At 47.7% G+C, this 13,735-nt stretch overlaps 1 protein-coding gene across 2 annotated transcripts in view; it reads left to right on the top strand.

Moving 5' to 3' along the window:
• Positions 1–13,735, top strand: part of FSD2 (fibronectin type III and SPRY domain containing 2) — a 48,795-nt gene that overhangs the window by 22,035 nt on the left and 13,025 nt on the right. For both annotated transcript variants that reach the window (XM_003784601.3, XM_023510135.1), the window contains exons 8-11: positions 5,307–5,462; positions 7,461–7,595; positions 7,978–8,128; positions 11,154–11,287. In XM_003784601.3, the coding sequence (XP_003784649.1) occupies positions 5,307–5,462; positions 7,461–7,595; positions 7,978–8,128; positions 11,154–11,287 (576 nt within the window). The remainder of the gene's footprint in view (positions 1–5,306; positions 5,463–7,460; positions 7,596–7,977; positions 8,129–11,153; positions 11,288–13,735) is intronic.

Below are 13,735 nucleotides of genomic sequence, written 5' to 3' on the forward strand. Positions count from 1 at the left end.
GCACTCTACCCAGGGGGACAGCTTGAGGCTCTGTCTCAAAAAAAAAAAAAAAAAGAAAGAAAGAAAATGGATCAACCACTTTCTTCTTGGCTCCCTTTTTGCCGCCTTTCATAAGACACTTGTTCTGCCAACTGCCTTGATGGTGCTCAGCAAGCCAAAAGGCTACATAGGGGCTCAGTGCCTGTAGCCCAGTGGTTACGGTGCCAGCCACATACACTGAAGCTGGTGGGTTCGAACCCAGCCTGGGCCAGCTAAACAACAATGACAACTGCAACAAAAAATACCTGGGCATTGTGGTGGGCACCTGTGGTCCCAGTTTCTTGGGAGGCTGAGGCAAAAGAATCACTTAAGCCCCAGAGTTTGAGGTTGCCTTGAGATGTGACGCCATGGCACTCTACTGAGGGCGACATAGTGGGACTCTGTCTTAAAAAAAAAAAAAAAGCAAAAACTCCCCAAAACAAAAGCTTGTAAAGGATCTTAAGAGAGCCTTTGATTTGTGAATATTTACACATGAAAAAATTGGGTAACTTAGAAGAAATGAATAAATTCCTAGAACCCTGCAACCTATCAAGACTGAATCATGAAGAAATAGAAAATATGAACTGACAGATAATAAGTAAGGAACCAGATGAGTAATCAAAAATCCCTCAACAAAGAAGAGCCCAGGAGCAGATGGCTTCACTGGAAATTCTAATGAGCACTTAAGGAGGAATTCATGCCGGTCCTTCTCAGACTCTTCCGAAAAGTTGAAGAGGAGGGAACACTTCCAAATTCATTTTATGAGTCCAATATTACCCTGACACCAAAGACAGACAAAAACATTACATGAAAAGAAAATTAAAGGCCAGTATCTCTGATGAACACAGATGTAAAAATCCTCAACAAACTTTGAGCAAACTGAATTAAACAACACATTAAAAGAAACATACACTATGATCAAGTCGAATTTATTCCCATCCAGGATTCAAGGATGGCTCAACACAGAAAATCAACAAATGTGATACACCACACTAACAGAATGAGGGATAAAAATCATATAATCATCTCAGTAGATGCAGAAAAAACTTTTGACAGGGTGATGCCTGTGGCTCAAAGGAGTAGGGCGCTGGCCCCATATACCAGAGGTGGTGGTGGGTTCAAACCTGGCCCCAGCCAAAAACTGCAACAAAAAAAAAATTGACAAAAGTCGATATTCTTTTATGATAAAAAATAAAAAGAAACTGCTCAACATAATAAACACACATGACATCTTACAGCTAACATCACGCTCAATGGTGAAATGTGAAAAGCTTTTCCTGTAAGATGGGGAGCAAGGCAAGGTACCTATTCTCCACACTCCTACTTAGCACTGTACTGGAAGTCATAGTCAGGGCAGTTAGGGAAGAGAAAAATAACTAAAAGGCATCCAAATTGGAAGAGAAAAAGTAAATTGCCTCTGTTTATAGATGACATGATATTGGAGCAAATCTTCAAGACTCCCTGAACTTTGAGTAAGAAACTTCACGGTCTAAAAAAAACCATGAAGATTTAGAAATGATTTTCTTTTTTTCTTCCTACTTCCTATGTTGTACCTGTGAGAACAGAGGCTGACCTTCCTGGAGTTAAGTGCTCACCCTCAGTCTCCAGTGCCCACAGGCCTAGGCATTCTTGTAACATCATCTGCTTATGGCTGGTGCAGCTTCCTGATTCACACCAAATAAGAAGCCCAAATTTTATTTCCATAAATGTATTTATATTCCCCCAGGGTGGCTGTTTTTAGCATAGAGGTTAAGAGATGGGCTTCGGAATTCTATGGAGCTGGTGAGAGTCCTAACTCTGCCTCTCCCTCACACTGTGGCCTTGGATAACTCACCTGACCTCTCTGGATCTTGGTTTCTTCATCTGTAAAATGGATGTCATAACACCTCATAGGGATATGGCAAGAATAAATGAGATAATGTGTGTACAGCACATGACATGATGCTAAATAGCTCTTTAAAAATATTGTGTCTACTTCTCAGGTTAATACTATAACCTTTTTTAATTTTTAAAAAAGCTGAGTACAGTAATGCAGTCATGGGGTACAATGTGCTGGTTTTATATACTACTTGAAATATTTTCATCAAACTGGTTAACATAGCCTTCGTGAGACAGAGTCCCCCTCTGCCACCCAGGCTAAAGTGCAGTGGCATCATCATAGCTCATAGCAACCTCAAATTCCTGGGCTCAAGCAATCCTCCTGTCTCAGCCTCCTGAGTAGCTGGGACTACAGGGGCCTGTCACACTCCTGGCTAGTTTGTCTATTTTTAGTAGAGACAGGGTCTCACTCTTGCTCAGGCTGGTCTTGAACTCCTGAGCTCAAGTGGTCCTCCCTCCTCAGCCTTCCAGTGTGCTAAGATTACAGATGTGAGCCAGTGTCTCCCCCTTCCCCACCTAATTCAGATTTTTTTAACTGCTCACCCTCTCTCTTTCACTAACATTGAACAATGTGCTTGTGAACAATGTTGCATATATCATTTTAGGTTTTTCCTTGCACAGAATTGTTTTTATAAAAATGGAAGAATTTGGGGCAGTGCCCATAACTCAGTGGGTAGGGTGCTGGCCACATGTACCAGGGCTGGTGGGTTTGAACCCAGCCTGGGCCTGCTAAAACAAAAATTAGCTGGGCGTTGTGGTGGGTGCCTGAAGTCCTAGCTACTTGGGAGGCTGAGGCCGGAGAATTGCTTAAGCCCAGGAGTTTGAGGTTGCTGTGAGCTGTGATGCCATGGCAACTCTACTGAGGGTGACATAGTGAGACTCTGTCTCTTAAAAAAAAAAAAAGAAGAATTCTGTTTTGTAATCTGCTTTTCTTGGCGAAACAATTATGATGGGTAATTTTCTTGCACTGATAAATTCTTCTACATGATCACTTTAATGGCCACATATTTTGTTTACTTAATCCTCAGTTATTGGATGCTAGGATGTTTCCAGGGTTTTTTGCCATCACAAATAAATCGATATCTTTAATTATAGGGGCCATTCTCAGAATCACTGGGCCAAGGGGGGATGTCACTGAGCTATGATATTGCTTAGGTGGTCCTTTCTCCCATCTAGGGATGGTGCTCCCCACGTGATTAAGCGGAGTCCTGGGAAGGAAAGGCACCATTATGTCAGTGCTTAAAGAGGGAGAGACATTTTTCCTCACGCTCTGTGACCAGGCTCTATGCAGATCACCACCCTCCTGCTGGCACCTGGTGCCTCCTGACGGGTTAAATGCTCCCAGCATCCCCCTCCTCTTACACTGCATCTCTAGATATAGCTGTTTCTGACAGGATATAGAAAGGCATCTTCTGTGCCCCCTGGACTTTGTCATTTGGGGGTCTAGGTTCTTTGTCCTCCTTGCCTCTGCCACATAATCTTCCAGCCCTAACCAGAAAGGAAAGAATGAGCTGCAGGTAAGGAAGCTCCTTTCAGTTTAGCTGTGCTCTTACCTGGATTGGTCAATTTCAAATTTTAAAACTAAGGATGTTCTCAAGACCCTGGGATGGAGAGGTGCTGCCATGGAGAGCTATGGGGGAAAAACACCATTTGTTCTTACACCGGTGCGTGTGAATCCTCGGGGCTGGAGGCAGCAGAGAGGAAAGACTACCTTCGCAGACAGACTCTAAAGAAGTTGGACCTGAAAAGCAGTTGGGACACCCCAATCTTCTCTGATCATGATATGGAAGATGGGTGTTCAGTGCCCTCTTCTTTTCCAGAGCACCCTTCTGCAGGCTCTTTCCCTCTGCTCACTCCAGGCCTGGGGCAGCGGTGCAGTGATGCTGGAGGCTCTGTCACTTCAAATACCATGGAAGAGCCAGAGAGGGACCCACAACTTGGAGCAAGACCTGCAAACTCTATCCCAGCCTGTGTCCCCATCACTGACTGTAAAAAGCAGCCTGTGGCCTACAGGTTCCCCACAGCCTGGGAAATGTCAGGGAGAGACCCCCAATCATCCCTCCTCCCTTAACGACATTATTTTCACCTGCCAGAAGTCACGTAGCCCATGCATACCTCGTTATTGACAAGCACACAGTTGATGTCTACTACGTGTGTTAAGATTTATGCAATTGTCTTTTTTTTTTTTGCAGTTTTTGGCTGGGGCTGGGTTTGAACCTACCACCTCCAGCATATGGGGCCGGCGCCCTACTCCTTTGAGCCACAGGGACTGCCCTGCAGTTGTTTTAAGATACTTTATAATTAAAGCTGTTTCCACCATTCAGTGGCTGGCTGCAGTTGTCAGCTACATCAGCCCTCCTGACGCCAGCCTAGCTCTCGGCTCCTGTCTTTCTTTGTGTCCCTCTCCCCGTCTTTCATGGCCTTTCCACTCAGGTCAACTCTCCCTCCTCAGCCAGTGGAGAGAGGTCCCTCTCTCTTGCTGGTACTTGACATGTGGCGCCCAGTGAACCTGAGTATGTAAAAGGAAATTCAAGGTGAGGGAATCCTCGTTCCCCACCACACCTACTCTGGTTCAAACAGGGGCGGGATAGTGGAACTAAGCAGGTGAGGAAAGCCCCTGTGATAAGAGAAAATTGAAAAAAAAATGTGGAACTGTACAGTTAGTTTTGGGGGGTAATTTGGTCAGGAATAATTCTGTATGTCTGTGGGTATGCCCACCTGTGGGTATTTATGGCCATCTGTGGGATGTGTATGTGATTTCCCTGGAAATTGTTAGGTTAAAGTGGGCAGTGGCCAGCAGGGGCCCCCCCAGCCTGAGAAATGCCAGGGAGTGACCCCCCCACCACCACTTCTCTCTTAACATTGTTTTCACCTGCCAAAAGTCACATAGCCCATGCATACGTTCGTCAATATCATCCAGCCCACAGTTTTTCCTCTTTAAGGTTGATCTCTACCCTATGTGTTAAGATTTATGTGATCTTAAGATACTGTATAAATAAAGCTGTTTCTACAGTTCAGCAGCTAGCTGCAGTCATCAGCTGCGTCTGCTCTCCTGACGCCAGCCTAGCTCTCGGCTCCTGTCTTTCTTTGTGTCCCTCTCCCCGTCTTTCATGGCCTTTCCACTCAGGTCAACTCTCCCTCCTCGTGCCAGGTGGTCGCATGACAATTCGTAACAACTGACCCTGCTCCCCATGGTCATGTGCACTTGAGAAGGCAAGAATGGATACACAGGTTGTTCTTTGCAGGCTCCTGGCTGAGAGTCTGTTCCCTTCCTTGCCTGCTCCAGGCTGCCCCTTCCATTCCCAAAGGCTGTGAATGCTTTGGGTTCCATGGTCCTGTAAAAGGGGCCACTCCCATCCCACATCTCTACTCAAGGCGCCTCATTTTTGTTTTCTGATTTCCTTTGCTAGCTCCTTCTGCTCCAGTGATAAATCCGCAGGCCCCCAACTCAGCCACGGGTTCCTCAGTCCGAGTGTGCTGGAGCTTGTACTCCGATGACACTGTGGAGAGCTACCAGCTGTCCTACCGGCCAGTGCAGAACAGCTCACCTGGGAAGGACCGAGCAGGTGAGGCTCTGTCAGAAATATGCTCATGGTAACGATCTAGGCTCAGAGGCCTGTGCCCTGCCTCCCTGGTAATTGGGAAGGTGGAGATGGGCTGGGTCTGTACAGAGAGCAGAGGGTGGGGTGGCAGGTGGGCATGGTAGAAAGAGCTAGAAAGGCCACAGTGTGCACAGGAAGAGCCAAGAGACCCCTGTTGGGGAGGCCTGGCTGGAACCTGGCATGTCCTGCACATGAGGGTTGGGCTGGCTCCTCTCATGGCAGCTCTGTGCTACAGGGGGACTAGGGTCAGTGTGCAGACCCTGTGAGGGGCAGGCCTTTGCAGCAGGAACAGTTGCTGCTGACCAGCTCCCCATTCCCAGGTTGAGTCAGCTCCTAGGAAGGGTTCCCCGCAGCCCTCACTGTGGGCAGCTCTTGGCCTGTCCTCTGCCCAGGAAATGGGGCTGGCTGGTATGAGGTCGGGGCTGGGATGGAGCCCCACTGATAATCAATAAGCTCTTTTCAAGGTGAAAGGATCAGATACAGGAGAGCCCCAGCTGAGCATCTGAAGAAATCCGGGGATTGAGACTGGCCTGCTGGGCCTATCCTGTGCCCATGAGGTTGGAGTGAGATTACTGGAAATGGGCTTAGAGGTCTCAGTTTTATGGGTGGGGAAACTGAATCCCAGAAAGAAATGAGGTGCCCTGGGGATGCAGTGAGTTATGGCAGAACCAGGATGATGGTTGGGTATGTGGGCTCCCTGCCCAGAGCCCTGCTCAGTGACCAGGCCACGTGAGTCACTTCTGACCTCCAGAAGGTGAGGCCTCTACTTCTGGCCAGGAAGGAAGGGAATTCTTGAGAAAAATGAGAGTGAGTTGAAGTGATAAGGGAGGGTGAGGGTGATCAGAATCGGGACTAAAGAGGACACAGGCCTGGGGATGGCAGAGCTTTCACAAAGGGAGGCTGAGGACCAAGGAGTCAGACTACTTAACCCTGGCTTTGGCCACAAATCATCCTGCTGGCACCCCCTGCAGACAGACACCACTGTGACACAGCCCAACACTCTGTAGGAAGGTCTTTTGTTTTTTTTTGTTTTTTTTTTTGAAGACAGAATCTCACTATGTTGCCCTCAGTAGAGTACCGTAGCGTCACAGCTCACAGCAGCCTCCAAGTCTTGGGCTTAAGCAGTTCTTTTGCCTCAGCCTCTCAAGTAGCTGGGACTACAGGCGCCGCCCACCCCAACGCCGGCTATCTTTTTGTTGTTGTTGTTGCAGTTGTCATTGTTGCTTAGCTGGCCCATGCTGGGTTCAAACCAGCCAGCCTGAGTGCATGCTGGGGTTCAAACCAGCCAGCCTGAGTGCACTCAACCACTTTGCTATGGGCACCAACCCTGTAGGAAGGTCTTTTAAAAGAACCATTTTGGTATGAAGGAATGAATATTAGAGGGTGGATTAATGAGTTTTCACTGCCTTGCAAGATTCTGGGGACGTTTGGAGCTGGTATCAGTTTTTGCTGCATAACACCCCATCCTCCTACAACTTAGTGGATAATGAACACTTACTATATCTTATAATTCTATAGGTTGACTTGACAGTTCTGGTCTGGACCACCTTAGATAGGGCTAGATAGTCTAGGATGGCCTCAGCTCTGATGGGATGACTTGGGTGGTGGGGGCCTCTCTCCCTGTGGTCTCAAATTCTCCGTAAGGCCAGCTTGGCCTTGTCACATGGTAATGGAAGCGTCTCCAGCACTAAGAGAATGAGCTGCTGTGCACCAGCCCTTCCTAGGCCTCTGCACATACACTGGTCAGAGCACGTGACGTAGCTGAGCCCAGCTTCAAGGACTAGTAAGAAAGACTGAACCTCTTAATGGGAGGAGCCTCAGAATCTGACTGCAGAGGGGTAGGCATGCAGGGGTGGGAGAAGTCTAAAGCCACTTTCATAATCTGCTTTAGTGGGACTTGGTGCAATGAGTTTGGATCTACTTGGCCTACTTGTAGAGATGAATTCTCATCTTGTTTTTCAGAGTTCACTGTGACCATCAAAGAAACATATTGCTCAGTGATGAAACTTGTGCCGAATACACAGTATGAATTTTGGGTGACGGCTCATAACAGAGCTGGCTCCAGCCCTCCGAGTGAGCACGCAGTGTACATGACAGGTAACGGGCTGCCTGTGTGCTGCAGCAGGCCGCTCTTCAGGGGGGTTCTGGACATGACTGTGCACTTGAGTTCATTTGGAAGGGCAGGAAGAGCTGTGTGGTTTTCTTTTTATTTAATATACCAAATCTACATGCCTAGCATGACAGGGACACGTTCTCATGGCTGGTCTTAAAACAAAGACTGCTACTTTCTGTCACGCTGACATTTGAGCCTCGCAACCATCCTCCACTCTAGGGACATGTGAGAGGAATTCTCTGATTTGCTTTTTATTGTACTGAAACTTTTTGCAGGAGAAAGAGGGTTATGACTGTCCAGGCTTGGAAAGAACTGGCTGGAGATGAACACAACATTTTTCCATCTCTCCCTTTCACCCACGTTTAGCACCTTCTCCCCCCATCATCAAAACCAAAGAGATAAGAAGCTGTGAGGAGGCGGCGCTGATTTGCTGGGAGTCTGGGAACCTGAATCCCGTGGACTCATACACCATGGAGCTGACCCAGGCAGAAAGGCCGGAGGCTGCAGGTGTAACTGAGTGAGTCACAAGAGCACCGGACACAGTGACATGGCTTAGGAAGTGTGAGTCTAGAGAGGTGGTCACGTTTGTGACACATAGGAGTCTTCATTTAGGTTGCCTCATTTTCGTAAGTAGCTGGGATGTTATTACTGAGGGTGAATGATGAATGAACATGTAAGTTAGTTTAGTCTCACATTTGCTTTGCTTTTTCTTTTTAAGCCCCAAACCATTCATTCATTCAAGAATGGAGCACTTAGCTGGTGCGAGGTCCTGTGCACAGCCCTGGGTAACTACAAACAAATTTCTTGCCCTAATGGAGCTGACAGTCAAGTAGGGAAATAGACAAAAAGCAAGAAAACCAACATATAAAATGCAGTGCTAGGAAGGGAAATGTAATGAAACATAATGGGGATGGAGGTGAGGCTCTGCTCTGGTGAGAGGGGACATGTTTTAAATGGAGGCCTGAACCAGACGGGAAAGACTGAGCACTGACAACTCTGGGTACAGGGGTGCGTGGCATGGGCCCCAGCAAGGGTGAGCTGGTTATCCTGGAGAAAGTGGCTGAAAGTCAGGGAGCAGAGAGGGAAAAGCATGAGGCAAAATTTGCAGCTCAATGTACAAAGAATGTTACATCTGTCATAGGAGGCTGTCTGGAAGGCACAGGCTCAGCGCTAGTTGTCAGAGGTGGAGGGGCTCACCCCAGCCTTCAGGAGTATGCAGCTGTGCACCACAGAGGAAGCATGGATGTGCTTCTGGCTGACAACTAGGCAGTCCAGAAAAGCGTGGAAAGGACTGAACCAGCTGAGCAGCACAGTACCAGCCACCATGCCCAGGTGTTGACCTGCTGTGTAGCTCAGGGGTGCACTGACCTGGATCTGGAGAAAGGAATCGGGGGTTGATATCACCTGTTAGGGAGGCAGGTTCTTCTTTGCTGAATGCCAAGCTCAGAATCTGCCATCTGGGTGGCGCCTGTGGCTCAGTGAGTAGGCCAATGGCCCCATATACCAAGGGTGGCAGGTTCAAACCCGGCCCCGGCCAAACTGCAACAAAAAAATAGCCGAGTGTTGTGGTGAGTGCCTGTGGTCCCAGCTACTTGGGAGGCTAAGGCAAGAGAATCATCTAAGCCCAGGAGTTGGAGGTTGCTGGGAGCTATGTGACACCACGGCACTCTACTGAGGGCAATAAAGTGAGACTCTGTCTCTTAAAAAAAGAAGAATCTGGCCATCTATTGCAGGCATCCACAGCCACATACAAGAGAGGGGTTGCAAGCTAGTGATTCTGACCATCTTAATAGTTTAGGTTTCCTTTGCTATTTGTGCTGACAGTTTAGGAGTACCTGACACCTGGGACCAACTCATAATAATCAGAGGGCTACTTAGTCCTGTGAGACGACCTGTGAGGAGGTAATCATTTTCCCAGTGCAAATTAAATCATAACAGCCAACTGCCAGAGAAAAGACAAAACCCACCTGTAATCCTAGCACACTGGGAGGCCAAAGCAGGAAGATCCCTTGAGCTCAGGGGTTCAAGACCAGCCTGAGGAAAGACAAAATCCAGTCTCTATTTAAAATAGAAAAGATGGCTCAGCACCTGTGGCTCAAGCGGCTAAGGTGCCAGCCACATACACCTAAGGTGGCGGGTTGGAATTCAGCCCCGGCCCGCCAAACAACAATGATGGCTGCAACAACAACAACAACAACAACAAAAAATAGCCAGGCGTTGTGGCAGGAGCCTGTGCTCCCAGCTACTTGGGAGGCTGAGGCAGGAGACTTGCTTGAGCCCAGGAGTTGGAGGTTGCTGTGAGCTGTGATGCCACAGCACTCTACCCAGGGGGACAGCTTGAGGCTCTGTCTCAAAAATATAAAATAAAATAGAAAAGACAGCCGAGTGTGGTGGTACCAGTAGTCCCAGCCACTGGAGAGGCAGGAAGATTGCTTGAGCCTGGAAGTTTGAGGCTCCTGTGAACTAGGATAATGCCACAGTACTCTACCCAGGTCAAACTGTCTCAAAAGTAAAGGACAGAACTCCCATATAGGCTCTCTCCTTCCTGCCCCAGCAGACCCTCACACACCAGCTCCCCTCCTCCAGCCCCTGCCACATCAGTCATGTTTTAGTCTCTCCTACTTTCCATGCTCCTTCCTGTGACAGGGCCTTTGCATGTGCTTCTTCTGTGTGGGAGACTCCTCTGCGATCTTCTCATCCAGTTACCCCCCTAATCATTATTCAGAGTGCTGCTCAGAAGTCACCCCCTTCTCAGACTTACAGCTCACTGTTGACTTATCACAGTCACCACCTTATCCTTCTAGTGACTGCCTAAGAAAAACCTCTCTTCCCATCTAGACTAAGCTCTAGGGGCCAGGTCCTCCCTATATAGTGCCCGGAACCTAAAGAACTCATTTCATATTTACTGGATGAATAAAATGTCCCTCTGGCCTGCAGCCGCCATCTCCGAGATAAACTGGATGCGGTCCTGTCTGGGTGAGGGTGCTGTGTCTGCATCTAGGTGTCACTCTGAGGATTTTTCTTGGCCACTGGACTGACATGGGGTTGGTAACAACAGCAGTACAGAGGCAATTACGGCTCATGTTCCTGGAAGACAGTTTAAATTGGAGTATTCCCTGCAGGCCCAAGAGAGTAGACAGCAGAGGGCCTTTGTGTACCCTCTCAGCTGTTGTGTCATTTGTCACAAACACAGACAAGGGCCTTCTGTGTGCCCAGAAGTGTTCTTGAGAGGTCATGACCTCAACAGACAGGGACAGACAAACTCCGCACATGCGTGCAGACTCTGGACACACCAGTCAGACGTGCATGAAGCCCTGTGCTGGGGAAACCGGACAGGGGGCTTGGTAGGGAGACGGCCACAAACACGAGTGGGATTGCAACGAGAGCCGCAGGTCAGAGGCCGTGGCAGGGAGATGGATGGGGCTGGTGTCCCTATTGTGTGTGGTGTATCAAGAGACAGGGCACGGGAGCAAGTTATACCCCCCAGTTTTGAAAGGGGGGTCCTAATCCTGGGCTGACTGCAACTCTGCTTCCCCCTTTAGATCTGTCGTGGGCATCCCAACCTGTGAGTCCCTGGTGCAGCTACAGCCTGGGCAAAGCTACCTGGTCTGTGTGCGAGCCCTCAACGTGGGGGGGCCCAGCGAGAGGAGTCAGCCTGTTGCAGTCCATACCAAAGGTCTGTGCCCAACCCAAAGTGGTCGTCTGTGGCAGCCCCAATGCTGCTGGGACTTCACTAGAACATAGGTGAATGTGTAAACATGAACACATGGCAAAACAGGCCTAGAAAGGGCTCAGGGTGATGAAAGCCTGTAGTTTCATTTTATAGATGGGAAGCCCAAGACACACAGCAATTTGGTAGCTGGGCAAGAAAAACTCAAAAGTTTTTCTCCATGATTCTCAGGTCATGAGAGGATACAGGCTTGGCACACTGGACCTGGTGGCCCATATACCTCACACCAGCTGAATACCAGCCTTAGCGCTGGGTCTTTGTGAAATTCCCAGGAAGAGCACTGGCTCTGACTCATCTCCCTGCTCCTGGCACCACCCAGCCTCCTCCCAGGCCCTGCCTGGCCCCACATCCCTAATTCCAGCTTACCCACTGTCATGTCATAGAACTGTCACATCTCACATCCAAATCTTGAGTTAGCAGAAACACTTCACACATCTTCTGCTGTCTGAGCACTGCTGTGGCTCTGGGTTCAGAGCTTTGCCAAAGTGCACTGAAGCCAGGTTGCTCCTCCCACACCTCTCAGAGTAAGTGTGGCTCCAGCTGGCAGCCCAGTGGGCAGGCATGAAAGAAGCAAATACTGGGAGCCTGGGCCCACGGCTAAGAGGACAGCAGTCCCTTAGCTGGGCTCTGTCACTGAGAGACTTCTGTCATTTTGTCCTCATTTCCAATGCTAGGAAAAGAGGTACATGATTAGCTCCCACTTATATAGTAATCCCCCCTTATCATTGGGGGATACATTCTAAAAGACCCCCAGTGGATGCATGAAACCACAGAGAGCACTGAACTTACATGTAGGATATTTTTTGCTGTACATACATACCTAAGATTGAATTTATAGATTAGGCACACTAACAATAAATAGGATAATTATAATAATGTACTATAATAAGTTGTATGAATGTGGTGTCTCTCTCAAAACATCTTATTGTACACAATATTTTCAGACTGCAATTGACCTTGGGTAACTGAAACTGCAATTGACCTTGGGAAATTGAAACCCCAAATAAGGGGGAACTATGGGATTCCTCTCACAAAGATGGGAAAAACAAGTAGCCACCCAAGGTCCCAGAGCTGGTAGGGATTAGTGCTAGACATAGGACTCAGATTTTTCTTTTGTGCTGGGGCCTTCCCTCAGTAGTCTGGCCCATCTGATGTCTAGTGCTGACTTGGTGTTTTGAAATGTCAAATTCTGGCTGTTTCGATAAAAATATATTATTCAGTTGTCTCTTTCTTCAAATTTTGAGTGTATTTATAAAAAACTATCAGCAAAAAATGTTCAAAAGTGATCTTTGTCTGAGACTACCATGTTTCCCCGAAAATAAGACACTGTCTTATATTTATTTTTTCTCAAGAAGACACACTAGGGCTCATTTTCAGAGGATGTCTTATTTTTATTAAATATAATACAACAATCTACATTTATTCAAATACAGTTAAGTCATCTTCTGGAACCTGACAGGGGGAGCCGACCTTGTTGGTGGGGCTGGTGCTAGTGACGCGTGAACTCCTTTGCCCTAGCCATTTGCACGTGTGTAATAGGATGCCTGTGACCACAGTTACCACATAAGCACCCGCGCAAGTGCGAATGGCTCGGAGAAAGGAGCTGTGGCAGATAAAAGGTGTTCCAGTCTTCCTTACTGCTCCGCTCTGAAAGCTCCGAAATGCATGGTGTGGCTACGCAGATCCTCTGCATAGCCACGCCCATCACTAGGTCTTACTATCAGGGTAGGGCTTATATTTAACAAATGCATAGAAGTCCTGCTAGGGCTTATTTTTGGGGTAGGTCTTATTTTCAAGGAAACACAGTAGTGAGCAGGAAGTAAGAACCATACATTGTGCAGTTGTAAAGTGGGAATGTGCCTCCCCTAACCAGTCAACTCAGGTAGCAGGTAAAATTTCCAGTAGCATCAGCTTGTGAAAATAATTATGAAGAGTTTGATGGTGATGATTCAACTACAGTTTGAGACAAGAAGAGACAGAATGGGAACTGAAGAGACAATAATGGAGAATGGGGACCCTAACTTAATAAAATTATAAAATTAGCTGGATATTGTGGTGCTGGCCTGTAATCCCAGCTACTCAGGAGGCTGAGCCAGGAGAATCCCTTGAACCCAGGAGCTCAAGGTTACAGTGAACTATGTGGTCCCATTGCACTCTAGCCTGGGCAATGGAGTGAGACCTTGTTGAGAGAGAATGAGTAATTTTTAAATTTCTTATTAGCTCTATCCTGTTCCACTTTTTGATGAGCTTTATTTTAACCATGATTTGGGGATGACTCTAGCCCCCTTCCTTTTCTTCCAGTGCCCTAATTGCAAGATGAATATTAAATTTTGCTAAGCTTTTGTCCAAGGGTTCATTAAGAAGTCCCTCAATTCCTTTTTTTTTTTTTTTTTT

This window comes from Otolemur garnettii, unplaced genomic scaffold (assembly GCF_000181295.1).
Source record: "Otolemur garnettii isolate 467f Iridium unplaced genomic scaffold, OtoGar3 scaffold00011, whole genome shotgun sequence".
Taxonomy (NCBI): Eukaryota; Metazoa; Chordata; class Mammalia; order Primates; family Galagidae; genus Otolemur; species Otolemur garnettii.